Source organism: Mesoplodon densirostris, chromosome 18 (assembly GCF_025265405.1).
Source record: "Mesoplodon densirostris isolate mMesDen1 chromosome 18, mMesDen1 primary haplotype, whole genome shotgun sequence".
NCBI classification, from domain to species: domain Eukaryota; kingdom Metazoa; phylum Chordata; class Mammalia; order Artiodactyla; family Ziphiidae; genus Mesoplodon; species Mesoplodon densirostris.
The window spans coordinates 46,693,919-46,720,886 of NC_082678.1; the positions used below are offsets into that span (position 1 = coordinate 46,693,919).

General features: G+C 50.1%; 1 protein-coding gene across 1 annotated transcript in view; it reads left to right on the top strand.

Moving 5' to 3' along the window:
- Nucleotides 1-26,968, top strand: part of ITGAE (integrin subunit alpha E) — a 56,697-nt gene continuing 29,729 nt past the window's right edge. The window contains exons 1-14 of the mRNA XM_060082800.1: nucleotides 1-88; nucleotides 10,380-10,500; nucleotides 17,869-17,960; nucleotides 19,211-19,278; nucleotides 19,633-19,750; nucleotides 19,971-20,108; nucleotides 20,522-20,637; nucleotides 21,236-21,387; nucleotides 22,619-22,772; nucleotides 23,361-23,511; nucleotides 24,015-24,082; nucleotides 25,581-25,716; nucleotides 26,266-26,408; nucleotides 26,766-26,906. Of these exons, the coding sequence (XP_059938783.1) occupies nucleotides 1-88; nucleotides 10,380-10,500; nucleotides 17,869-17,960; nucleotides 19,211-19,278; nucleotides 19,633-19,750; nucleotides 19,971-20,108; nucleotides 20,522-20,637; nucleotides 21,236-21,387; nucleotides 22,619-22,772; nucleotides 23,361-23,511; nucleotides 24,015-24,082; nucleotides 25,581-25,716; nucleotides 26,266-26,408; nucleotides 26,766-26,906 (1,686 nt within the window). The remainder of the gene's footprint in view (nucleotides 89-10,379; nucleotides 10,501-17,868; nucleotides 17,961-19,210; nucleotides 19,279-19,632; nucleotides 19,751-19,970; nucleotides 20,109-20,521; nucleotides 20,638-21,235; nucleotides 21,388-22,618; nucleotides 22,773-23,360; nucleotides 23,512-24,014; nucleotides 24,083-25,580; nucleotides 25,717-26,265; nucleotides 26,409-26,765; nucleotides 26,907-26,968) is intronic.

A 26,968-nucleotide genomic window follows, 5' to 3' on the forward strand; every position in this document is an offset into this window, starting at 1 on the left:
ATGGAGGCACAGCCCGAGCAGAGGGACCACGGCAAGGGCCTGGAGGAAGTCAGCCCCAGCAAGGCGGCCCACGCCTGGTGGACCCCAGGCACTGGCTGGCCTTATGGGAAAGCTCAGCGGACCCGGTGACACTCCTGAACACACACACATAAATGTGTTCTCACTGACCTAATGACCAGCTCGATAACCCAGAGGTCTGCCCCAGCTCTGAGCTGCTGGTACGATGGGGAGCCGGGTCCCTGTTTACACCATACCCCCCGCCCCCTGCCGCCGCAGTGCCTCCAGCTTTTATTAAAGGCTTTAGAAATAGGCAGACCTGGGCCCCAGACACAGATTACAATTTGCTGATGGGCCACGAGCAATCACCCGACCTCTCTGAGCCTCAGCACCTGAGTATGGTACCTGGAGGACAGCAGGTGGTCCAGGAAGGTGGCTGTAATGGTCTCTGCTTATCTCCTCCCCTTTCCCTCCCCTCAGGAATCTTGCACCAAGATCCCTCCGTTGAACAAAGCAAATGGGGATGTGGGGGGTGGGGTAGGGGATCAGGAATCTCTGGCCCTCTTTGATGTTTCCAGGATACCTCATCTGGGCCTGGCACTGTGCTGAGCGGGGACTCAGTGGTTGGGGGTGTGTCATGGATGACTCAAATCAGATTACAGTTTTGGGGAGACAGACTTTATCACAGATCACTCTGACCCAGACACGATTTAGTCAGAGCCAGACAGAGACCCCACAGGATGCCAAGGGAGTTCAGGGACCACTGGGGTACTCTGGCTGAGAATCTGGATTGGCTCCTGGGGCAGGGCCCCAAAGGATGGGGCAGAGGTGGGAGAGTGATGAGGAAGGCACACTGGGCAGAGGGAACTGCTTGTGCAAAGGCCCTGCGGCAGGAGGTATGCAGATGGTGTTCAGGAAGTGGGGTATCGAGGAACCAGTGGTGCAGAGCTGGCAGAGGGGGCACTGGGCTGAGCAGGGAGGTACCAAGGATGCCGGGGGAGGAGGCTGGACTTACCACAGGGGTTTCAATTCATGTCTCTTAAGTCACACAGATGGTAAAAAGGGGAAAGAATGCCTTCCAGTCGCCCCTTGTAAGAAGTGGGTAGTTCTCCCTTTTTAGTTTTTTTGACCTGCCCCATTATTTTAAAACAAGTTTTATTTTAGCACATGGTATATTTTTATGAGTCGCTACCAATCACTCCAGGCAAGGCAGAGGTATAAAGGGAAAGGAATAAAGTACAGATGTCTATTTTGTGCCAGGCTTGGGGAGGGGGACTGGGAATTGAGAGGAGAGAGTGGACACTACCCTCTCACAGGGTGCCTGCTCCTTCAGCCTTTGGAAGGTTGGGTTTTTTTTTGTTTTTTTTTTTAATGTTTTATTTATTTCGGCTGCACAGGGTCTTAGTTGCGGCACACAGGATCTTTTAGTTGCGGCATGTGGGCTCTTAGTTGTGGCGTGTATGTGGGTTTTAGTTCCCAACCAGGGATCGAGCCCAGGCCCCCTGCATTGGGAGCACAGAGTCTTACCCACTGGATCACCGGGGAAGTCCCTGGAAGGTTGGTTTTTAACAAATTTTTAAGCATGTACAAAAATAAAGCAAATAACATTAATAAACCCAATATACCCATCACCCAGATGACACAACTGTCAAGATCTTGCCGCGCTTGCTGCATTTATATGTTTCACTGTCCCTTTTTGTTTCCTTTACCAAACTATTTTGAAGCTTTGCTGCTCACATTTTGGTCTGGGGGACCAACAGCAACCTGGCATCACTTAGCGGCGGTTAGACTAGGATCTTAGCCCCACTCCCTGACCTACTGAATCAGAATCTGCATGTTTAAGAAGATACTTGGGTGATTCGTTTGCACATTAATGTTTTGGAAGCATTGTTTGAAAGATAATCCCCAACATCAGGCATTTCTCCCTTCAGGACTTCAATACGCATTTCTGAAGTACTTGGGGATGTTTTCTTACACAACCATAATGTTCTCATCACCCAACAAAATTAACAGTAATTCTTTGGTATCATCTAATACCCAGTTCTTAACTCAAATCTTCCTGACTGTCTCAAAATGTCTAATTCTAACAGTTCAAATCAAGAGCCAAACAAGACCCACACATCACGTGTGGTTGCTATGCCTTTCTTAGTCTAGAGTGACCCCCTTGCTCATTTTTGAGGTTTGTGTGTCTGTTTCAAATCTTCACTTTACTGCAGAGCTCAGTTGCTTGTCTTGCAGAACATCTTCAGGGTTTGTGCGTTTGCTTCCTCTCGATGTGATTTGTCCTTCAATCCCCTACATTACCCGAAACTTGGAAGTTAGCGCTAATGCCTTCATTAAATTCAGGTTTAACTTTTTTGGCGAGCATCCTCTAAACAGGAGGATTTTGCCATACGTCCTGCATTTATCTCACTCCCTTTTTTCTGTTTCCTTTGCCAACGTATTTTAGAGAGTTGCTTCTCAGTGTGGTCTGATGACTGGCAGCCTGGGCATCACATGGGAGCTGTTAGAAATGCAGTGTCCTGGGCCCCAGTATTCTTCCTAGGGGGTCATACTAGGAGGCACACATGCCTTGGGGGCCCACTCTAGCGGCCTGAGATGAACTAGTGGGCTGGGGGGAGTGGTCAGCCTAATTGTGAAGTGCTCTATCAAAATCTCATCTAAGTAGCTTCATCCATTGATGATGGCGGCCTGAACTAATTGTTGTATTTCACTATGACTTGCAAAATTGTGTTTTTATGGTTCTGTTATTCCTTCCACATTCATTAGTAACGATTCTTCTGTAAAGAACTTTTTCTCGTCAACTAGGACCATTTGGTGACCCTGAAATGCAGCGCATACAGGAAAGGCAAGAAAATTGCTTAATGCTTTCCCTTTTTTTTTTTTTTTTTTTTTTTTTTTTTTTTTTTTTGCGGTATGCGGGCCTCTCACTGTTGTGGCCTCCCCCGTTGCGGAGCACAGGCTCCGGACGCGCAGGCTCAGCGGCCATGGCTCACGGGCCCAGCCGCTCCGCGGCATATGGGATCCTCCCAGACCGGGGCACGAACCCGTATCCCCTGCATCGGCAGGCGGACTCTCAACCACTTGCGCCACCAGGGAGGCCCAATGCTTTCCCTTTAATAGTCAATTTTCAGAGTAAGGGCATAATGCCCTCATTACTTCCAATGGTGAAAAATGCAGTTTTGATTTGTTTTTGTTTTCTCTCTATCTTTTAAGTATCATTATGAACCCCTGGAAGTTTTGTATATTCAATGTGCTTCAGACACTTGCAATTATTATTTTTTTTATTGAACTGTGCTTGATTTACAATACTGTGCTAGTTTCAGGCATACAGCAAAGTGATCTCATTATACATACATACATATACATATATATTCTTTTCATATTCTTTTAATTATAGGTTATTACGAGATATTGAACATAGTTTCCTGTGCTATACAGTACATCCTTGTTGTTTACCTATTTTATATATAGTGGTGTGTATCTGTTAATCCCAAACTCCTAATTTATCCCTCCCCCCTCCCCACAATTATTATTTTTTAATGTAAACTTTTTTGAAGACAACACACGCAAAAATGGACAAATTCAGATCAGTGAATTTTCAGATTAAATCAAATCCACATGCTGATACCAATTTCAAGGAACAGAGGACATTACCAACATCCCAGACCCATGGCCCCCTCCAGTTATTACCTTACCCCCAAGAGTAACCACTCCCCTGACTTCTGATACCATGGATTCGTTTGCCTGTTTTGAACTTTGTATAAATGGAATTATACAGTATGTTCTGTTTTGCTCCTGTATTTATGAGATCCAACCCACCTTGTTGTTGATTATTTTCATTGGTGAATATACCACAGCATATTTTTTCTACTGTTGATGGATTTTGGGTTGTTCCAGTTTGGGGTTGTTATGAATAGTAGGCTATGAAAATTCTTGTACATGTCTTTTTGTGAATATATGAACACATTTCTATTAGGTTTTTGCCTTAGGGTAGGATTGCTGGGTTATGAGTTATGCATATGCTCAGCTTTAGTTGATAACTGCCAAATGGTTTTCTAAAGTGATTGTACCGATTTACATTCCCACCAGCAGTATTTGAGGGTTCTAGTAGCTCCACATCATTGTCAGCACTTGGTATTTTCTTTTTCATTTTAGCCATTCTGGTGGTTGTGCAGTGGTATCACATGGTGATCTCAATTTGCCTTTCTGTGAAGTCTAATGGTGCCTTCTCATATGATTGCTGGCTATTTGGATAATCTCTCTTGTGAAATGTCCTTTTTCTGTTGGCTTACGTGACTTTTTCTTATTGATCTGTAGGAACTCTACAGATTCTGATATGAATCTTTTGTCAGATATTTGTATTGCAAACATCTTCTCTCTCTCCGTGGCTTGCCTCTTCATTCTTTTTTTTTTTTTTAATTTTTTTTGCGGTACGCGGGCCTCTCACTGTTGTGGCCTCTCCCGTTGCGGAGCACAGGCTCCGGACGCGCAGGCTCAGCGGCCATGGCTCACGGGCCCAGCCGCTCCGTGGTATGTGGGATCCTCCCGGACCGGGGCACGAACCCTTGTCCCCTGCATCGGCAGGCGGACTCTCAACCACTGTGCCACCAGGGAAGCCCGCCTCTTCATTCTTAATGATGTCTTTTGATAAACAGAAGTTCTTAAGTTTAATGAAGTTCAGTTTATCAATTCTTTCCTTTATAGCTAGTGTTTTTTGTGTCCTGTTCAAAAAATATCTGTCTACCCCAAGGTCCTTTGTTTTCTCTTAAAAGCTTCATTGTTTCATTTTTCATATTTAGATATATGGTCTATCTAAGTCCACATTTAAATCTTCAGTTCATCAGGAACTGACTTTTTGTGTATGATGTGAGAGAAGAGTCAAGATTAATTTTTTTTTTCAATATTGATATCCAGTGACCCGGCACCATTTAATTAAAAGAGCATTCTTTCACCACTGTTCCTCACTGTCACCCTTGTCATAAATCGGGTGCCCATATGTTTCTGGACTCTCTGTCCCATTGATCTATTTTCTATCCTTGTGCCAATATAATTCTGTTTTAATAACTATAAATTTGTAATAATCTTGATAAATGATAAGTCCCCAAATTTTGTTATTCTTCTTCAAGAGTGCCTGACTATTCTTGCCCTTTACATTTTCATATAAATTTTTTAAATTGGCTTGTGAACATCACCCTTCCCCCAATAATTTGCTAGGATGTTGATTGTGGTTGTATTGAAGCTATAGATCAATATAGTGATAACTGACAACAACACGGAATCTTCTAATTCATGAACATCATCTGTTCCTTCATTTTAGATCTTTAATCTCTCCCAATCTTTTTTTTTTATTTTTTTTTTTGCGGTATGCGGGCCTCTCACTGTTGTGGCCTCTCCCGTTGCGGAGCACAGGCTCCGGATGCGCAGGCCCAGCGGCCATGGCTCACGGGCCCAGCCGCTCCGCGGCATATGGGATCCTCCCAGACCGGGGCACGAACCCGTATCCCCTGCATCGGCAGGCGGACTCTTAACCACTGCGCCACCAGGGAGGCCCTCTCCCAATCTTTTAATAGTTCTTAGTGTAGAGGTTTTGCATATCTCTAGTTAGAGTTACTCTTAGACATTTGATTTTTTATGGCTCTTGTTAACGGTGTCTTTTAAATTTTTTCATTCTTCATTTGATCATTGATGGTTCATAGAAATACAGTGGTTCGTTGTATTTTGCCTCTGTATCCCATGACCTTGCTCAGGGCATTTATTAATTCTCAATGTTTGTGGATCTGTTGGATTTTTCAATCTACTTAATCATGTCCTCCTCAAATAATGACAGTTTTATTTTTTTCCTTTTTAATCTTTGTGCTCTGTATTTTTTCTTTTTTCTTACTGCTGTAAAACCTCCAGTAAAATGTTGAATAGAGGTGGTATGAGTGAGCATCCCTGTTTCATTTCTGATTTTAAGGGGAAAGCTTTCAATAACTCACCAATAAGAATGATGTTGGGAATTCCCTGGTGGTCCAGTGGTTGGTTAGGACTCCATGCTTTCACTGCCGAGGGCATGGGTTCAATCCCTGTTCGGGGTAATGAGATCCCACAAGCTGCGTGGCATAAAATAAAAAAATAAAATAAAATAAAAATAAAATAACTCTGGCAGTCCGGTGGTTAAGACTCTGCACTTCCACCACAGGGGGCGCGGGTTCTATCCCTGGTTGCAGAACTAAGATCCCACATGCCGCATGGTGTGGCCAAAAATTAAAAAAAAAAAAAAAATCAAAAAAAAAGAATGATGTTTGCTGAAGGATTTTTGTGGATATTCTTGATTAAAGACATTCCCTTCTATTCCTAGTTTGCTATGAATTTTTTAAATTACAAATCAGTATTGTATTTTATCAAATACCTTTTTCAGCATCTATCATAATGATCATATGATTCTTTTCTCCTCTTTTTTCTGTTAACGTGATAAATAAATTGATTCTTTTTGAACGTCACATCTCTCTTGCATTCCTGAAATAAACTCCACTTGGTTGTAAGGTATTATGCTTTTTATATACCCCTGGGTTTGATTTGCTAATGTTTTGTTTAGCAGTTTTGCATCTACATTAAAGAGAGAGATCGCTAATTTTCCTTTCATGTGTCGCTCTTGTCAGGTGCTAATATCAGTGTCATGCTGGCCCCACAAAATGATTGGAAAGTGTTCTCTCATTTTCTCTTCTCTGGAACAGTTCATGTAAGATTTGTATTTCTTCTTTACGTGTTTGGGAGAGCTCACTAGTGAAGCCATCTGGGCCTGGAGTTAATGGATTCAGTTTTTAAAATTTGGGATTATTCAGTTTCACTTCTTTTGTCAGTTTTGGTAAATTTATTTTTCAAAGAATCTGTCCTTTTCACCTAAATTGTCAAGCTTACTGGCATAAAGTTGTATATACTTTCCTCTTATTATCTCATGAATGTCTTAGGCTCTGTTCTGATGTCCTCTTTTCATTCATATTGGTAATTTATGTGTTTGCCTTTTTTTTTTTTTCTTGATCAGTGTTGCTAGGGGGTTTTATCAGTTATATTACTCTTTCTAAAAACCAAACTTTAGCTTTGTTGATTTTCCCTACTGTAGGTTAGTTTTCTATTTCACTGATATATGCTCATGTCTTTATTTCTTCCTGTACTCTCTCTGGGCTTGATTTGCTATTCGTTTAGCTTTTTGAGATGGAATATTAGATAACTGTTTTTCAGCCTTTCTTTCTTTTTTTTTTTTTTAGCATATGCATTTAAGGCTCTGCGTTTCCTCTAAACACTGCTTTAACTGTATCACACAAGTTTTGATTTGTCCTATGTTAATTCTCATTCAGTTCAAAATATTTTAAAGTTTCCATTATGATTTTATCTTTGGCCCTAGGTTATTTAGAAGTACATTGCTTAATTTCCAAGAAGTTAGACTTTTAAGCAGTGGAGTAGCATGCTTTTAAAAATTCTTTCTGGCAACTGGTACGGAAAGGATGTACCCAGAGGGAGAAGTCTTGGAAGAGAAAGGTCAGGAGACGAATGAGTGTGTCTAAGCAGGAGACAGTAAGGTCAATGGGGCAGAACTGAGTCCCTGGAGACGCCAAAATGCACATGAAAATTCTGAGAATGATAAAGGTGGTATTTCAAATCTGCAGGGATAATATGAGCTATTTGAGAAGTAATGTTGAGACAATTTCATTTTGGGGGGAGAAAAAGTAAAGCTGGATATATGCAAAAATAAAGTCTAGATGAATCAAAGGCTCAAACATAAGAAATGAAACAAAGAAAATATCGAAGAAAACATGAGTGAATTAAATAATCTCTGAGTGGGGAAGCGTGACACAAAACTCGAGTCATACAGGAAAAATAATTTGACTACATAATAAATGTAGATGTGGGGAAAAATATAAGCCAGTCAAACAAACAGCTAAGTGAGAAACAGTCTCTAACACATTGACAATTTCTTTTGGACAAAAAGCTCTTATTAATTAGTAAGAAAACAATAAAGACCTCATAAAAATGAATAATGTATATGAATAAGCAGGAAACAAACTTATAATAAGAGGCTTGACTTTACTCATAATTTAAAAAATAGGTTCTTTTTTTCAAAAAAAATTTTTTTAAAGAGCTGGGCTTTTTCAAAATTTTTATTTAATTAATTTTTTTTTTGGCTGTGTGTTGGGTCTTCGTTGCTGCACGCAGGCTTTCTCTAGTTGCGTCAAGTGGGGGCTGCTCTTCCTTGAGGTGCGCAGGCTTCTCATTGCAGTGGCTTCTCTTGTTGCGGAGCATGGGCTCTAGGCACGCGCGGGCTTCAGTAGTTGTGACACGTGGGTTCAGTAGTTGTGGCATGCGGGCTCAGTAATTGTGGCATGCGGGCTTCAGTAGTTGTGGCACGTGGGCTTCAGTAGTTGTGGCTCGCGGGCTCTAGAGCGCAGGCTCAGTAGCTGTGGTGCACAGGCTTAGTTGCTCTGCGGCATGTGGGATCTTCCTGGACCAGGACTCAAAACCCGTGTCCCCTGCATTGGCAGGCGGACTTTTAACCACTGCGCCACCAGGGAAGCCCTAAAAGATGGTTTGGGAACAAAATGATGAGATACTCTTTTAAAACAAGGATGAGGAGGTCGGCACAGTCTGCTCAAGCGATGCTGTGAGGAAACAGGCCTTCCATTCTGTTGTTGGAATATGAATTGGTGCAGCCTCTTTGGGGGACAATCTGTCTATATCAATTTTCCCCCCAAAATTTTTAGTGAAGAATTTCAAATGTACAGAAAACTTGAAAAACTTGTGCAGTGAACAACCACATACAACACTTAGATTTTACAATGTATAGATTTTACAATATATATATATTTGTATATTACATATATGTAAAATATGTGTGATAGTGCAAATATAACAAAATGTTGACAATTGTAATTGACATATATAAAAATATGTTTATTTATATCCATCTATATATAAACATCCATCCATATATATCATCTATCCGTCCATCAAGCCGTCTTATATATATTTTTTTCCGTCTTATATTTTGATGCATTTCAAAGTAAATTGCAGACATCAGCACACTTCATCCCTAAACATTTCATCATACATATCAACCAGAGTTCAATATTTCCTCATGGTTCTTTTTTTTTTTTTTTTTTTTTTGAGGTAAAATTTACCTACAGTGAAACACAAATTTTAAGTGGACCATTTGATGTATTTTTGACAATGCACACCTTTGTAATCCAAACTCCTATAGAGATATAGGATATTTCCATCACCCCAGGAAGCTCCTTTCTGCTCCTTCGCAGTTAATCTCCATCCCACATTAGCCCAGGCAATATTTTTTTTTGCTATAGATTAGTTTTGCTGGTTCTAGAACATCATATAAATGGAATCATACAATAGATACTCTTTTATGTAAGACTTCTTTCACTGAGCATAATGATATTCATGATTCACCCATCTTGCTCTGTGTGTCAATTGTTCATTCCTTTTTACTCCTGAGTAGTATTCCATTGTCTGAATATGTCAGTTTATCGATTCCCCAGTTGATGGACATTTGGGTTGTTTCCAGTTTGGGACTGTTACAAATAAAGCTGCTATAAACATTCGTTTTCTGAGGTATTTTTGAGGACATGTGTTTTCTCTTAGGTCACTCGATGGGCAGGTACGTAGAGAGATGTATGCAGACCCTCACCCTGGGGCCCGTAGTCTATTTTAACTTTGGTACATGACACGGTGATGAGCATGTGCTCCGTGGCAGGTATAGAAAGTGCACAGTGGGAGGTGTGAGAAGGTAGCAAGTGCTCTGGAACAGAACCAAGGAAGACCTCCTGGAGGAGGGGGCCTTGGTGCCAACACAGCTTGGTTTAGTGGGAGGACCAGGGGCTCTGGGTCAGACACGCCTGCATTCCAGTCTTATTCCCATGGAAAAAAGATTCTTGGTAGCGGGGGGACTTCCATGGCGGTCCAGTGGTTAAGATTCTGTACTTCCACTGCATGGGACATGGGTTTGATCCCTGGTCAGGGAACTAGGATCCCACATGCCATGTGGTGCATCCAAAAATAAAAAATCCGGGCCTCCCTGGTGGCGCAGTGGTTAAGAGTCCGCCTGCCGATGCAGGGGATCCGGGTTCGTGCCCCGGTCTGGGAGGATCCCATATGCCGCGGAGCGGCTGGGCCCGTGAGCCATGGCCGCTGGGCCTGCGCATCCGGAGCCTGTGCTCCGCAACAGGAGAGGCCACAACAGTGAGAGGCCCGCATACCGCAAAAAGAAAAAAAAAAAAAAAAAAATCCTTGGGAGTCTTGCTTTCCTCATCTGTAAAATGGGGGTAGTGGCACTGCAGGATGTGATGGAATAACGGTGCCTCTTTTGTTAAATGTTCTTCTTTTCTCTTCAGGCCTGGCTCCCCTAGCCACCTTCAATGTGGACATGGTCCGGACCTGGGTGACTCCCAAGGGAGACGTCCCCTACGTGATCAGCTCACTTCTGCATCAGGACTCCAGCACCAACCAGACCTGGTGAGTGGGGCCTGGCGCACGGGGAGGGGTGCATGAGGACTGAGGAGTCCTCGGGGAGCCTGAGAAGGCCCCTAGACAAGGCCTCGGCACCCCACCCCCCAGCCTGGGGAGAACCCCCTTTCAGAAGGGCGTGCAGGGGGGAGGCCATTAGCTCAGGGCCCGTTCTCCCAGCCCCGGCCCCTCTCCTCACCCTGGGCTCTCCGGGGGTCGGGGAGGGAAGGCTAAAAAACTTTTAAAACAAATTTTATCAAGGCTCTTTCATCTGTTACAAAAGTAACGTGCTCAACATAGAAATTTTGGACAGTGACAGAAAATATTTCTTTTAAATGGAAAATATGAGGCAGGCGGGCGTGGTGGTTATGAGGAGGCTGCATCTGGTCGCCGTGGTTCGGTGACAGCTTCGCTCTGTATTTATAGCGAGGCACGCAACCCCCAACCTCAGTTTCTCATCTCTGCAGTGGGGGTGATATTTTCCTACCTCACAGGGTTGTTGCAAAGAGTATTTGAGTTCATGCACATAAAGTGTTTGGCACAGTTTCTGGCCAAATTTAAGACCAATACGCATTACTTTGTATTTTAAACTTCTCATCTGTACCCACCCATTAGATAAGTAAAACATCTTAAGTCTGATAGCATTCTGCTGGTAAGGATGGGGTGAAACAGGAACTTGTAGGAATGTGAGTTGGTATAACCACCTGGGAGAATCATTTTGCTGTATCAGGTAGAGCTGAGGTGGCCCTTGACTCAGTGATTCCACCCCCAGATACCAACCCTAGGGAACTTTGGGGGCACACCTAGAGATATTGACTGGGACATTGTTTTGAAATAAGCATCGTTGGAAAAATGGAAGACATAAGGTGTGAATCATCCAATGCGACACTGAAAGCAGGTAAAATGAGCGAATTGAGTGCAGTGGTAATGAACTGGATCAGTCTCGAAACACATTGTAAAATGAAAAAGGCAAGTTGTAGAATTATTTATACCATGGCCATTCACTCTGCAAGCATTTATACAATAGCATCTACCGTGTGCCAGGCCCTGAGGGAACAGTGGTGAGCAAAGCAGACACAAATCCTTATGCTCAGGGGAAATAGACAATAAGCAAGTAAATCAAATGTAGATTCTATCAGATGGAGGTAGTGGCGGTGTGCTGATTAGAGACATGTCTTTGGTTTTAGGAGAAGTTCTGCAGTGAAGGGTCACGACACACACTCCAATGTCCCCTGTTGTCACCAAGATGACGTTTAGAGCTGCTCATTTTTAAGCCAGGGTTCAGTCAAGGTTCCTGTGTTGCATATTGTGGCTGTATCTCTTTAGTCTCCCTTACTCTAGAGCAGCCCTTCCTCTCCCTGTCTTGTTCGTGGCAGGGCTCTTTCTGTGCTTGCTCTACTGCCCAGCTGCCCCTGGCTGGTTCCCTACCCCACCCCTCACCTGCCGCTGCTTTGCTTTGCTTCTGGTCCACGGTGAGGGGTTTCCTTCAGACCCGGCACCCCTGAGCCATGAGCCCAGGGTCCAGATAGCTTTGGGGCAGAGCCAGGTGAGGCACTCAGGGCTCCTGGCTGAGTGGAGCTCTGTTTGGTAGCAGATGGGTGCGCAGTGGTGGCTCCCAAGGCAGCCTCATAGCCCTGGACTTGGGCCATGGCCACGCCAGCCAAGTGGGCTTGGACCCCATGCTTGATTTCCTCACTGTCCAGTGAAGAGGTTGGTGACCATTAGATTTAAGTGGTGAGGGCAGGGCCCATTCATTCATTCATTCATTCATCAGTATTTATGGAGCATCTACTCAGTGCCAGGCAAAGCTAGGGGGATAAGATACTAAAGAAGACAGTCCCTGCCGTCATGGAGCTCCCAGGCTCTTGTGGGAAACAGACAAGTTGGTCGATGACAGGAGGAGTGAAGACTGCTCTGTGGGGACATCCAGGGTGCGTTGGGGACATAGAGGCACGTGTGTCCTTCAGCCAAAGGATGTACCTCGACGCTGGGACTTAGGGGCTGAATAGGAATTAGTGTGAGAAAGCATGGGAGGGGGAGTCAGGGCTGAGAGCTGCTTGGTTAGAAGTCTGGAAGCCAGCCTGAGCCAGGTGGGGGGGTGCTGGGAAGGTGTCGGTGGCTGAAACTGAGCGTGATGAGACATTGGATGGGGGAGGTGGGCCGTGCTTTGTCACCGGGCACAAAGGTTTGGGGAGCCTGAAAGGCTTGAAGGGCAGTGAGAAGGTTGTTAGGAATGTTCTGGCTCCAGGAAGAAGAATTAAAGGTAAGCATTGCTGTGTTTTGTCTTGATAAAGTTCTATTGCTGCACAGAAAACTGCACATCATCAGAGTGCCGTCAGCGAATGTTCACAAAGTGAGCCACCCATGTAAGCAGCGTCCAGATTGAGGCAGAACAGGACCAGCCTCGCATAAGCCCCCTGCAGCCATGTGCTCCCTTCCACGCACATCCCAGGCGAGAGTTAACCCCCGCTCCCACCCCCGGCCCAGCTCTGCACTTTCTTTCACTGGCTGAATGCACTTCTTTTTATCAGGCACAGGGTGCCCAGCAGTGGAATTGCTGGATCGTGGCTTCTAAGCTGGGTCAGCATTCAGTTTTACCAAAGTTTGCAATGCGTGAGCGTTCTGCACTCCCCGCACTCATCAAGGTCAAGGCCGGGTTTCAGCCATGCTGTGACCATCTCCTGCCGAGCCCCCTCCCTCCAGTACCCCAGCAGGGCCCTCACCACTCCAGCTTCAGACCCAACAGACTTTAACCTCCCTCCCTCAGAAGCCAAGCCGAGGGCTTCCCTGGTGGTGCAGTGGTTGGGAATCTGCCTGCCAACGCGGGGGACACCTTTTCGAGCCCTGGTCTGGGAAGATCCCGCATGCTGGGAGCAACTAAGCCTGTGCGCCACAACTACTGAGCCTGCGCTCTGGAGCCTGTGAGCCACAACTGTGGAGCCCACGTGCCACAATTACTGAAACCCACGTGCCTAGAGCCCATGCTCCGCAACAAGAGCAGCCACCGCAATGAGAAGCCTGTGTACCTCAGCGAGGAGTGGCCCCCACTCGCCGCAACTAGAGAAAAGCCCACGCGCAGCAACGAGGACCCAACACAACCAAAGATAAATAAATAAAATAAATAAACTTATATATTTTTTAAAAAGCCAAGCTGAAAGGCCACAGTGGAGGAGGGGACTTTGAAGTAACCAGAGCAGAAGGCTCCGAGCCCCCCAGGGGTGGGGGAAAGAGCCCACTTGGGCCCAAGAAAACCTCCCTGGACACCTGCTGAAGCAGAGAGGGTCTCACGGGTTTGAACGTGCATGGGGGAAGGATGTGGTGGGAGGCACCTCTGGGTTCCTGCCTCAAACCTTGGAGCCTGAGACCACGGGCTGCTGCACAGGGCAGGAAACGCGCTTCTGGCCGCCCCGGCCGCAGAGGAACAGGCTGGGCTCCTCGTGCAAGGAGGACACGTGCCTCTCTCTCCCTCATGTTGTTTCTCTGTAAGTTGTGACAGCCAGGGCTGGCAGCATCAGGGACTTGGCCGCTGCAGTGGGGTGGAGTGGAATGTAACGAAGGCCTTCCCCCTGGGCGGCATGGGAATAGACTCTGAGGACAGAGATGAGTTACAGCTGGGTGAAGCCAGGAGCTGGGCTGCACTCAGCCCAGGTGTAATAGGGTCCCTGAGGCTGTCAGCTGATGGTGAGCTCAGTTATAGTTTAGTTTGCCAGCCACTCAGTCGATAAACCTGGAGATCAAGAGGCCACCCACCATGGTGGAGGTGGTTAAAGGGGCGGGCGGCAGAGGCAGCTCAGACGGGGCCCCGGGCCCCCGGCATTGCGTGACTGTGATATGGGTGGCAACCTTGGGTTCTGCAGTGAACAGCCTGTGCAGCTGTACATGGTGGTCTCTCAAGAACTCACAGTCTAGGTGGGAACAAAAGCCAGGGATAAGTGTAGGTGTCCAGTGGTGAGGGCTTCCTGGAGGGCTTGGAGGGGGTCAAGGTGCTCCTTCTTTTGGAAAGCCTTCCTGAGGAGCTGGCACTTGGGAAGATTGCTCTGCAGGAAAAGGAGCTGAAAGGCATTGCAAGCGGAAGAAACAGCTTGGGCCAAGGCCTAAAGGAGGAAGGAGAGCTGAGGCTATTCCAGGCCTGCACCTACCCCACCAAGACGTGGCCGGGTTGGATCCCAGTTCTGAGCCCACTTTTGCGGGGGAGCAGAGGATAAGGTGCTGGGCCCAGGGCTGAGGCTCAGGCTGGGAGGGGTCTGGGGAAAGAGGCAAGGTTGTTGAGCAGGCGACCTAATTGAGGGGCCCCGCTGCACGTGGTCCTCTGCCCCTCAGCCTTGCCCCAGATTAGCCCCAACATGTGCTGCCTCGGCTGTTGTTCAGTCATCATTTAACAGGTGTTTACCGAACCTCTGCTCTGTGCCAGCCACGGGTCCAGGTGCTGGAAATAACACGGCAAACAAGAGAGGCAAGGGGAACTTGGGGAACTTGTGAGGACTTGGACTTGGTTCACTGTTACCAAGCTCCTCTCCCCCTAGACTGTAAGTTTCCTTGGGGAACTTAGAGGCTAGGGGGAGAGACAGATAATAAACAGTAAACAAGTAAACAGGATGCTATCAAACGGGGACAAGTTCTGGGAAGGAAATAAATGGGATGATGCAAAGCAGAGTAACTGGGTTGTGAGGTGAGGCTGGTTGGAGAAAGCATTTGTGAGGAGGTGACAGTTAAGCGAGGCCAAGGAATGAGGATGAACCAGGTTGGGGGGAGGGGGCACAGCAAGGCAGAGGGCCCAAGCCAGGAAAGAGCTGGGGGCAGCCTAGGAACAGAAGCCAGCCAGTGCGGGGCTAGAGCTCGAGAGCAAAGGAGCAGGAGGGGAGTCTCAGCGGTGGGGAGGTGCTAGGTCGTGCAAGGCCCCGTGGGCTGCAGCAAGGGGTATGGACTCTTTGCCTAAGTGCACGGGAGGCAGCTGAAACAAGGGAGTGACGTGGTGTAATTTACAAGGGTAAATTTATTTTAGTTTTTATTTTATTTAAACAAATATTTATTTATTATTTACTTATCTGCCTGCGCCGGGTCTTAGCTGAGGCACGTAGGATCTTCACTGCGGCATGCATGCGGGATCTAGTTCCCCGACCAGGGATCGAACCCGGGCCCCCTGCATTGGGAGCTCAGAGTCTTACCCACTGGACCACCAGGGAAGTCCCAAGAGCAAATTTAAAAAACAAACAACAGAAAAAATAACAAGGGGCTATTACTACACACCAGGCAAGATGATGGTGGCAGGGGAAACAGAGAGAAGAGATGCTCTCTAGATATAGTTTGGAGGAAAAACCAACAGGGTTTACTGATGGATTTGATGAAGGGGATGAGTGAAAAGACGAAGCAAGGGTGCCCCCAGGCTTTGGACTTCAGAACATAGTGGTTGGTGGTGCCGTGTATTGTGTCAGGGAAGATGGAACGGTTCAGTTCAGGCAAGGGAGAACAAGACCATAGTTCTGTTTCGAACATTCTAAGTTTGAGATGCCTATTAGACAATGGGCAGTTGTTTGTTTATTAGTTTCCTAGGGCTGCTGTAACAGTTCACCACAAACTTAGTGGCTTAAAACAGCACAAATTATGATCTTACAGTTTTGGAGGTCAGATGTCCAAAGTGGGTCTTATTGAATTGAAATCAAGGCATTAGCAGGGCTGTGTTCCTTCTAGAGCCTCAAGGGGAGGATCTGTTTCCTCACTTCCTTTAGGTTCTAGGCGCTGCCTGCATTCCTTTGCTTGTGGCCCCTTCCTCCATTTTTAAAGGGTCTGATAAGGACCCTTGTGATTACATTGGGCCTACCCAGAGAATGCAGGATAAATTCCCCAACACAAGATCTTTAACTTAATCTATGAAGTCCCTTTTGCCATAAAAAGTAGCGTATTCATGGGCTCTGAGGATTAGGACATGGACTTCTCTGGGCAGGGCAGGTCATTATTCTGCTTTCTAGAGCTGTGCTGGTCTGGCTTCTGGTGGAGGGATGCTAGCATTGCAGGTAGAAAGGTGGGAATGTCAGCATTGATAGGTGTATTGAAGCCAGGGATTGGAGGGGATCAATCACCAGGGAGAGTGTGTGGGCGAGGAAAACAGGGACCCAGCCCCGGGACACCAGTGACATTTAGAAGTCAGACAGTGAACGAGCAAGCAAAGGAGTTTGAGAAGGAGTAGTGAGAGAGGCCAGGGGAATCAAAAAGAAAGTGGTTCAAGGGAGAGATGGTTACTTATGCCCTGGGCTGTCGAGAGGTTGAGGAAGATGAGGGCAGAAGGGTGTCCCTTGGATTTGGCAATGTGTGGACCACTGCTGACCTTGACAGGAGCCCTGTCAGGGGTGGAAGTCAGCTTGGGGTGGGGTAAGCTGGGTAGGGCACAGACACAGGTGTAGATTTTATTATTATCCTGTCACCCATGGAGATAAGTGAATGATATATTTCATAATTTTTTTAAATGTCAAGTAACGGGAGGTGAGGAAGTGGAAACATGACCTTGTTCCTGGCCCCCAAACCACTGTAACTCATCATGACCTGTCTGATCCCCTTTATAAAGCTTCTCCTTTATAAAGCTTCCCCTTTATAAAGCTTCCCCTTTATAAAGTCCTCTGTGGCTTCCTACTGCCCTCAGCATAAAACCTTGGACTTGGTTCACTGTTACCAAGCTCAGCCTCGGGCCCCTTCCCCAACACCCCCTCCTCACAGCTCCTAGGATGGGGAGCTCTCTCCCTGTCTTGGGGCAGCCCTGATCCTCCCTGGGCAGCATGCACACTGAGAATGTTCAGGCTGACGCTGGCTCTCTGCTGTCTCCCTGGGCAGGGGGCAGAGTTTGCCATTGGGAATCACGTCTCCTGAGGCTGCCTTAACCAGGCAGAGGGGCCCAGAACCTCCAGTTCTGACCTGCCCCTAGGAGAGGGGCACAAGTGTGCTCTTCTCAGGAAGTGCTGTCACTGGGGCCAGGTGGGGCAGGTGCCCTTGCAGCCGCTAGGAAGGCAGCACTGTCCCCAACAGAAGCAACTGTGCTGCTGGTGGCTTCCTGGTTCCCCCCACCGCCATCAGAGAGCAGCGAGTCTTTATTTACCACCAGTGTTACCCCATTTCTGTCAGGGTGGGCCAGCAGGCAGAGAGGGGATGCATTTAGCCATTTCCTGCCTGGAGCTGTGCAAAGGTTGAGCCCATGCCTCCCTCATAATGCAGATCCACCATCCTGGGCTGGGAGCCCGCCCGCCTTTCCAGGTCTGGTCTTCTCCATAGTTTTCCCCACAGGGAACCTGTGGGTCTGTGGGCCTGGAATGGAAGGACTGTGTCTGGGCAGGTAGGGAGGAAAAGGGAATCGCTGACCAGCTCAACCTTGCTGCCTACTCTTTCGCTCAGGCTCCTGGTAACCAGCCCCAGGACCAGCAGGACGGCAGGGCCCCTGTATCAGTGTTCCCTCATTCAGGATGAGCTCCATTGCCAGCCAGTAGGTAAGTCAGCCCCTGCTCCCGGGAACGCTCCCAGGACCTCCTTTCTAGGAATCCCACTCATCCAGCCCAACCATTCCGGTCTCTCCACCCTAGACTCTACCACCAGCCACAGCAAGCCTTCCATCCTGGTGCCCAGTCCCATCCCCACCCAACCCTAACCCCCAACCCACCTTTCCGGACCCAATCCTAACAACAAAAATGAAACCTAAAATGGATGGAGTGCTTACTGAGTCACCTGACACTCTGCTAAGTGGTTCACGGACTTTTAATCCTCAAAACCACACCATTTTACAGAAGAGAAAGCTACAGTTCAGAGAAGTCCTTTGGTTTCCACTGTGACTAAGGTCACGCATCTGAGCAGCACCACAGATGCAAACCCAACTCCACCCGATTCCAAAACCCAACCTACTGCAACTCACCATGCCTCACTGGAACCCAACCCTCCCCCCCACCCTGACCCTGCAATCTAACTGTGGCCATCCTAGTGCCTAGCATGGGGTCTGCCATATATTAGGTGCTCAATAATGCTGTTTGAATGAACAAAGGAAGGGACCTAATTCGCTCGTTGACCAAACTCTCCCCATCCCGCCCAGCCCAACTGAAGGCCCACTTTGTTGACGACCGCTGGGCCGTGTCAGGTGGAGTCCTGGTCTCTGTGGGAGGCGCTGTGTTGAACAGCCTCCATCTCTGCCTCAGAAGGGCACATGGTCCAGCAGGGTGACTGAGTGATCCTGGGACTCAAAAATGCAAGTCTCCTGAGGCCCACAGTGGGGCGGGAGGGAAAGGAGCTACACTTCTGCCCCTGGGGATGTGGGGCAGTAACATTCCCCGGAGACAGGACTTTGAGAAGCGGGGAGTTCATTGGATTCTAGGGCCAGCCCCTCAGCCTCTTGCCATTCCTCCCTGGTGCTGCACACGCCTGCCAGCTGGTGCTTCTCTGCCTGCCTGCCCACCAGCCCAGGGGCCCCTGGAGGACCAGCACCAGGTCTCAGTGCTTCTGGATCCCTATCACCATCTGTCGCAGGCTGGGCACAGAGCAGACATCACGGGGCATATGTTGAATGAGACACCAGATGAGCCTGGAAGAGAGGCCTGTCCTTGAAGGCCGCCCATCCAGCTTCTAGAGGGTGCTCTGAGTGGCCAGCTCTTCCTCATGGGGCTCTGGCCAAGATGGCCCTGTGCCCTCTGACCTTGGCTCCTGGGTTGCCTCCCAGCATTCCTCCCTCCTTACCTGGGCCTCACTGTTTCAGAGAATGTCCCCAGCCCGAAGGGGAGGTACCGTGGAGTGACAGTTGTCCGGAACCACCACGGTGTTTTGGTGAGTGTGCGTGGCCGGGGGGGGGGATGGAGGGCCCTGGGGAGCTGGTGCTACCCCTGCGGTTGACCGTGTGGATCCCAGTCCTGACTGGCGTGTTATTCTCGGGGCTGAGCCCAACTGTATCCCTGGCAGCCCCAGGGCTGACAGCGGCTCTGAGCTGGGTACTCCGTGTGACCCAGCACACTGACCCAGGCAGCGACTCCTCCCCCTGGTGAGGGGTGAGCAAGCTGTTCCTGCGTCCCCTGCCTGGTTGAGCCACTGGGTTCTGACGTGGGGGTGTGGGTGTGGCTGCGACGGAGGAGCCTGGGCTGGGGGTGACCCGGGCTTTCCCCTCCTTTTCTCCCCCTCCTCTAGATCTGCATTCAAGTGACGACCCGGTGGCCCCAGAGCCTCAGCTCAGAGCTCACAGGCAACTGCATCCTGCTGGCCCCTGACCTCCGTCCCCGTGCCCAGGTCTACTTCTCCGACCTTGGTAAGGACTGGACCCTCGTTGGACAGCTCTGAAGGGATATCCTGGGGTCTGCAAGAAGAGGCGCCAGCCCGTGGTAGATGCAGAGGGACACAGAGGCCCGGAGTGGGCAAGGCAGCTTAGGCCCCATGTGAAGGAACCAGGGCAGAGCTAAAGCAGGCTTCCCTGGAGGTGAACGAGGAGGCCGTCTGACTCTGAGCTCTTCCATGTGTACTTTTTAAAGAAAAATTACTGGACCCTGATGCCCCTGTGGATGCTGGACACTGCTCCAGGAACAAAAAAAGCAGCATGGAGAGCACAGCCAGGCTGCGCCGGGATTTGAAGGTGGAGGAGACAGAGGACGAGGACGAGGAGGCAGCTGGTGAGAAGAGGCAAATCTGGGTCACTCCCAGAGCTCTCTGAGCTGACTCCCTAGGCTGGCAACCTTCAGGGGTGAGGCGTGCCTAGGTCCAAAAGATGGAGAGCAGTGGCTGGATTCTACAGGCCTGGCCAGTCCCAGCCCTGTCTCTCTCCATCTTACAGATGGGAAAACTGAGGCCCAGAGAGTGGGGGTGCTAGGAGTGACTCATGCAGCAAGTCAGAGCCTGAGCAGTTTCTGGCTCTCTCTCTGCCTCTGAGACAAAGGCTTCACTCTTGGGAGCGGCACTGATGCCCTCCCTGAACTGAGCCCTCGGGGCTTGAACTGGGTGGGTGCCCTTCAGGGCAGGACGAGTTGCCCTCACTCCTGCCCCAGATGCCAAGCCCACTCCTGACCTGTTCCCTGTCTTGGCCCAGGCACTGAGATCGCCATCATCCTGGATGGCTCAGGAAGCATTGATCCCCCAGACTTCCAGAGAGCCAAAGACTTCATCTCCAACATGATGAAGAACATTTATGAGAAGTGCTTTGAGGTGAGCTTCCCTAAGAGTTGGACTCACACAGCTTGTGCGTTATCTACCGCTGTGAACAAACCACCTCAAAACATCCACCAGCGATCTGCTCTCCTTCTATGGGTCGGCTGTTCGGTCTGAGCTCAGCTGGGTGGTTCTTTTGCTGGTCTTGCCTAGAGTTATTCCTGCAGCTGCAGACATCTGGTTGCTTGACTGGACCCTAAGATGCCCTCGCTTGTCTGGACCATGTGTCTCCAGCAGCCCAGCCCAACTCTTTCATGGCAAGCACTTTCCAAACCTCTGATTATATCACATTTGCTGATGTCCCATTGGCCAAAGCAAGTCACCTGGCCTATCCCGGAGTCAGTGTGGAAGAGGGGGACTACACAGGGACATGGACTCCAGGAGAAGTCTGTGATTCACTGGGAGCCATTACGACCACACCTTCCTCCACCCCCACTGGCTTAGAGATTTCCCTCTGCCTGAGCATCTCCTCCTGCCCAGAGACTAGGAGGAACGAGTGGATTCTTCCACTGCTTCCAGGCGGAGCCATCTAAGGGGCAGGGGTGGCCTTGGGCAACTCTGCCAAACTCCTTCCCTCTTGGCCCCTCCCCTGCAGTGCAGCTTTGCCCTGGTGCAATATGGGGAAGTCATCCAGACAGAGCTTGACCTTCAGGACAGCCAAGACGTTACAGCCTCCCTCGCCAGAGTCCAGAACATCACTCAAGTGGGGAATGTCACCAAGACTGCCTCTGCCATGCAGCATGTCCTGTGAGTGTGAGGGCAACAGAATTACCTGTACACCTACTGAGTGCCAGTCCACGGCCCTGCCCAGAGGCTCTGAGGCATCCTACCTGGAGAAGGTGGCTGGACAGACTGTGTAGAGGAGAGGGTCAGGGTTCAGGCTCTTCCTTGGCTGAAAGGGGACATTGTGAGGCCTTCCAACCCAGCCTTGGCTGATAGATGACACCCCAAGACAGTCCTCCAAAAATTCTTCCAAAGACGACTCCTGCGAGCAGCAGTAGGGCACAGTGCTTATCAGAGGGGCTTAGTGGGCAGGCTCCCTGGGTTCAATCCCAGCTACAGTTTGTACTTGTGAGACCTTGGGCGAGTTGCCTAACCGCTCTATGCTTCAATTTTCTCACTTTTAAAATGAGAATAATAGGGAATTCCCTGGTAGTCCAGTGGTTAGGACTTGGCGCTTTCACTGCTGAGGCCAGGGTTCAGTCCCTGGTCGGGGAACTAAGATCCTGCAAGCTGCAAGGTGTGGCCAGTAATAATGATAAATAATAATAATAATAATAATAATAATATTACTTGCCTTAAAATATGTATGGTGCATACCAGAGTGCCTGGCATCTAAGTTCTATGTAAATCTTAGCCACTGGTTTTTTTCTTTTTTTTTTTTTTGGCGGTACGCGGGCCTCTCACTGTTGTGGCCTCTCCCGTTGCGGAGCACAGGCTCCGGATGCGCAGGCTCAGCGGCCATGGCTCACGGGCCCAGCCGCTCCGCGGCATGTGGGATCTTCCCAGACCGGGGCACGAATCGTGTGCCCTGCATCGGCAGGCGGACTCTCAACCACTGCGCCACCAGAGAAGCCCCTTAGCCACTGTTTTTAATATCATTATTATTCCCACACATACACACGAGGAATAGACTCCAGTGCTGTCCAGTACCTTTCTTTTTCTTTTTTTAAAAATAAATTTATTTACTTACTTATTTTTGGCTGCACTGGGTCTTCGTTGCTGTGCACTGGCTTTCTCTAGTTGTCCAGCACCTTTCTACTGGGAGCAGGTGAGGGGTAAGAACACCTGTGTTGCAGCCTCACCTCCACCCGCGCAGCTGTGCACCCAGGGACATCACCACCCCTCTTTGAGCCTTTGTTCTCCCAGGAGGGCTCCTTAATCCTCTTCAATTCTAAAACAGGTCAGTGAATAAAATCTCCCCAGGGCTCAGTCATCCCTTTGGCAAAGTTCTCTCCCTTTACTCTCCCCGATTTAGAGACCACATCTTCACACCAAGCCATGGCTCCAGAGAAAAGGCATCCAAGGTCATGGTGGTGCTCACTGATGGGGACATATTCGGGGACCCCCTCAACCTCACAACTGTCATCGACTCCACAAAGATGCAAGGTGTTGAGCGCTTTGCCATTGGGGTAAGAACCAGGAGCTGGGGGATACCTCGTGACCCTGTACAGCCTGGGGTGGGGAGAAGCCAGGGCTCCTAGAAGGGCTTCAGTAAGCAGCTTGCCCAAACGCTGCTGCGCTCACAAACACTCACCAACTTCTCTTCTTTCAGCCCCCGTGTCCCATGCACCCCGCACGCCCCCACCCCACTCAGGGTCTTCCCCGCAGATGGCTCATTTGCCAGTGGCGGTCACAGCTCACTTGCCCAGCAGTGATGGGGAGAGCAGTGGACACCCCGGGAGCCCACAGGAGGGATGTCAGGGAAGGTTCCAGGAGGAGCGGGTGCTGAGCTGAGTCTCGGAGGACAAAGAGTAGTAGCTGACTTAGGGCACAGCGGAGGCAGGAAGGGCTCTGCAGGCAGAGGGAATAGCGTGGGCAGGGGTGAGGAGCCCGGTGTGTCCAGGAAAACACACGTAGAGTGTGTGGGAGAACAGGGAGCAGGGAGAGAAGGAGGGAGGTGATGGGGGGCCTGAAGGCCAGACGGAGGGGCTCAGCTCTCTCTCTGGGCCTGGAGAGCCCTCGCGGTGCTGGCCCACTGACCCAGGGCCTCTGTGCAGGTGGGAGATGCATTTAATAAAACTAGGGCGTACAACGAGCTGAAGCTGATCGCCTCGGACCCCGATGAGGACCATGCCTTCAAGGTGACCAACTACTCAGCACTGGATGGGCTGCTGAGCAAACTTCAGCAGAGCATCATTAGCGTGGAAGGTGAGGCTCCAGGTCCCTGGCCACCCTGTGGCAACCCCCTCGGCATTCAGCAGGAGGCCCGAGGCCCGCGCTCCAGCCCTACTCCTGTCCTCCCTCCATGTGGCACTCTGGCAACTCCTGTCACCTCTCTGAGCCTCAGCTGTTCCATCTCTAAAAAGGCAACAATATCCCCAGCCTTCCTCACTTCCCCCAAATTCCATGAAACTGATGAGAAGCTCTTTCTGGTGCGGGAGGAAGAAGGGTGACTGGGGCATGATTCCTGCTCCCAGGAGCTCCCAGGTGAGGAAACTGAGGCCCAGGAAGAGGGAGGGGACAGCCCTCTTCCCAGCTATGCTGCCAGGAGCTGCTAAAGCAGGACCCAGATCTCTACTCCAACCTGATGCTCGTCCCATCCTATCAGAACATCCTTCCCTCTGGGAGGAGGCCGAGCCGGACCCTTCCCCGACTTGGTTTCTCCCTTCACCTCGGCCCACAGCAGTCTCACTGGGCTTCTTGGCTTCCAGGCACGGTCGGAGATGCCCTCCACTACCAGCTGGCACAGGTTGGGTTCAGCGCCCAGATCCTGGACGAGGTACGTGGCCGACTCAGCACCAGGCAGGCTCTCCACAGAGGAGGGACCCCGGCGACTCCCAGGGACTCAGGGTCCCCTGGCTCTCAGTGCCCTCCTGTGGTGAGGCCTCTGAAGGAGCCAATTTAAGATTTTTTTTTTATAGAGACTTTTTGATGTGAACCATTTTTAAAGTCTTTATTGAATTTTTTACAATATTGCTTCTGTTTTATATTTTGGTTTTTTTGGCCCCGAGGCATGTGGGATCTTAGCTCCCCAACCCGGGATCAAACCTGCGCGCCCTGCATTGGAAGGCAAAATCTTAACCACTGGACCACCAGGGAAGTCCCATGAAAGAGCCATTTTAGGACAAAGGAAAACACTTCTGTGTGCTCGCCCTAACCTGGACATTTGAGGTCGAGGAGAGAATGGCCCTGTTTATAACAGGAGGTCATGTCGTCCTGCGCTCAAGGATTAAACAGCTTCCTTAACACAGACTGGTAACACCCAGGCCTGGGTGGGCTTGCCTACCAAGCCGGGTACTTCTCCCCACCAGAGGCCCTGTTCCCCACAGACGGGGAGGGATACGGGCAGTGAGGACACCGTCCTTGCATGTGGTGGAAGCACGGTTAGCACGTCACTCGACACAGGTGGGCCTTGGGTGCCAGACTCAGGCTGTGCAGACTTGGAGGGCATGAGCCCCATTTTGCTCAGTCATACTTTTTTTTTTTTTTTTTTTGGCTGTGTTGGGTCTTTGTTGCTGCACGCAGGCTTTCTCTAGTTGCGGCGAGTGGGCGATTCTCTTGCAGAGCACGGGCTCTAGGCACACAGGCTTCAGTAATTGTGGCACGAGGGCTCACTAGTTGTGGCTCACAGGCTCTAGAGCGCAGGCTCAGTAGTTGTGGAGCACTGGCTTAGTTGCTGTGCGGGATGTGGGACCTTCCTGGACCAGGGCTCGAACCTATGTCCCCTGCATTGGCAAGCGGATTCTTAACCACTCTGCCACCAGGGAAGTCCCTCAGTCATACTTTTTTTTTTTTTTTTTTTTTTTTGCGGTACACGGGCCTCTCACTGTTGTGGCCTCTCCCGTTGCGGAGCACAGGCTCCGGACGCGCAGGCTCAGCAGCCATGGCTCACGGGCCCAGCCGCTCCGCGGCATGTGGGACCTTCCCAGACCAGGGCACGAACCCGCGTCCCCTGCATCGGCAGGCGGACTCTCAACCACTGCGCCACCAGGGAAGCCCAGTCATACTTTTTTAAATGTTCAACATCTGGGCCCCGGGTTGGATTTCTGCCCCAGGGGTTGCTGGTACTGGAGGGACAGCTGCCCTGACAGGATCATGGGTACAAGGCAGGAACCCAGTGTTTGCCTCTCGCCTTCCTCCTGTGTCTCTGGCCGGGTGCATTGAATGCCCCTCATCCCCGCTGCAGGGTTTGCTGTGCTGGCAGGTAGACCCGAGGCCACCCTGGCTGGCCCTGGGTCCCTCCCGCTCAGATGGCCGCCAACCCTTGTCTCCTGCAGGGGCAGGTGCTGCTCGGTGCTGTAGGGGCCTTCGACTGGTCGGGGGGCACGCTGTTCTACAACATGAGCAGCCGCAAGGGCCGCTTCCTGAACCAGACGGCAGTGGATGCCAAGGCTGTGCAGTACAGCTACCTGGGTGAGGGCGGGGCCTGGAGGCTACCTGGGTGTGGGCGGGGCCTGTACAGGGACACAGGCTGCAGTGCGCTTCCTAGCTGGGGAGGGCCCAGGTCCATCACATGGACTGAGGGAAGGGCCCCAGTTAGGGAGCCTGAGGCTGAGAATTAGGCCTGCTTGGTACCAAAACGCCAGGACCCGGCAGCTGCCTAGGGAGGTAGGGCCTCTCCATTAGTAATGGCGGTGGGTGACCCTTCACCCCTCCTCAGTCTTCATGCACTGCATTTGTGATGAACATGGGTGATGAATGTGTGTGGAGTGTATTTTGAGTGAAGCTGTATGTATGATCGTGTGTGTCTATCCCATCTATGTGGTGGGACACATGTGTGTGAGCAGCCGGATGGGTAAGTGGAGCCACCGCTGATGATTTTAAAAGGATGAGAAAGATAGTCTCTCCATTTTTGCCTCCCTGCCCAAGCTACTTCGAAGTCCTGGCTAGGAAGGTGGGGGGGGGGGCAAAGGAATGGCCCGGTGGGAGATCCTGATCACAGTTCCCCATCCGCCCCCCCAGGTTACTCGGTGGCTGTACTGCACAAGGCCTGTGGCCTCTCCTATGTGGCAGGGGCTCCACGGCACAAGCAGCGAGGGGCTGTGTTTGAGCTCCGGAAGGAGGGCAAAGAGACCAACTTTGTACCAGTGCTGGAGGGCGAGCAGGTACTGCTGGAGAAGGACCCCCGCCCCTGTTATTACAGATGGGGATCTGGAGGTCCCAGAGGGAAAGGGGTGGGCTCCAGGGCACACAGTGGGTTGGGGACCCAGCCTGGGCAGAACTCAGAACTCAGCCTCTGCCCCGGCTCTGCGTGTCTGAGGGCCAGCTGGTTTCCCGCATCGTGGGGGATCAGGCTGTTCACCCAGTCTCCTGTGTTATTCTGCTGAACAAATTGATCTGGTCTGACCCAAATTTGGTGGTCCAGGAAGGGCAAGAGCAGAGGTCTAGCTTTGCTGAGGGGTCTGGCGGTGGGGGCGTGCCTCCCCGGCACTCCTGTGAGCTGCGTTCCCTCTGGCCTGTAGATGGGGTCCTATTTTGGCTCTGAGCTGTGCCCTGTGGACGTCGACATGGATGGGACCACAGACTTGTTGCTGGTGGCCGCCCCGTTTTACCACGTTCAAGGCGAGGAGGGCAGAGTCTATGTGTATCGTGTGAACAAGCAGGTGGGAGAGTCATCATCTTCGCAAGTTGGCTGAGGCTGTGGCTGCTCAGCCTGGGGCTGAGG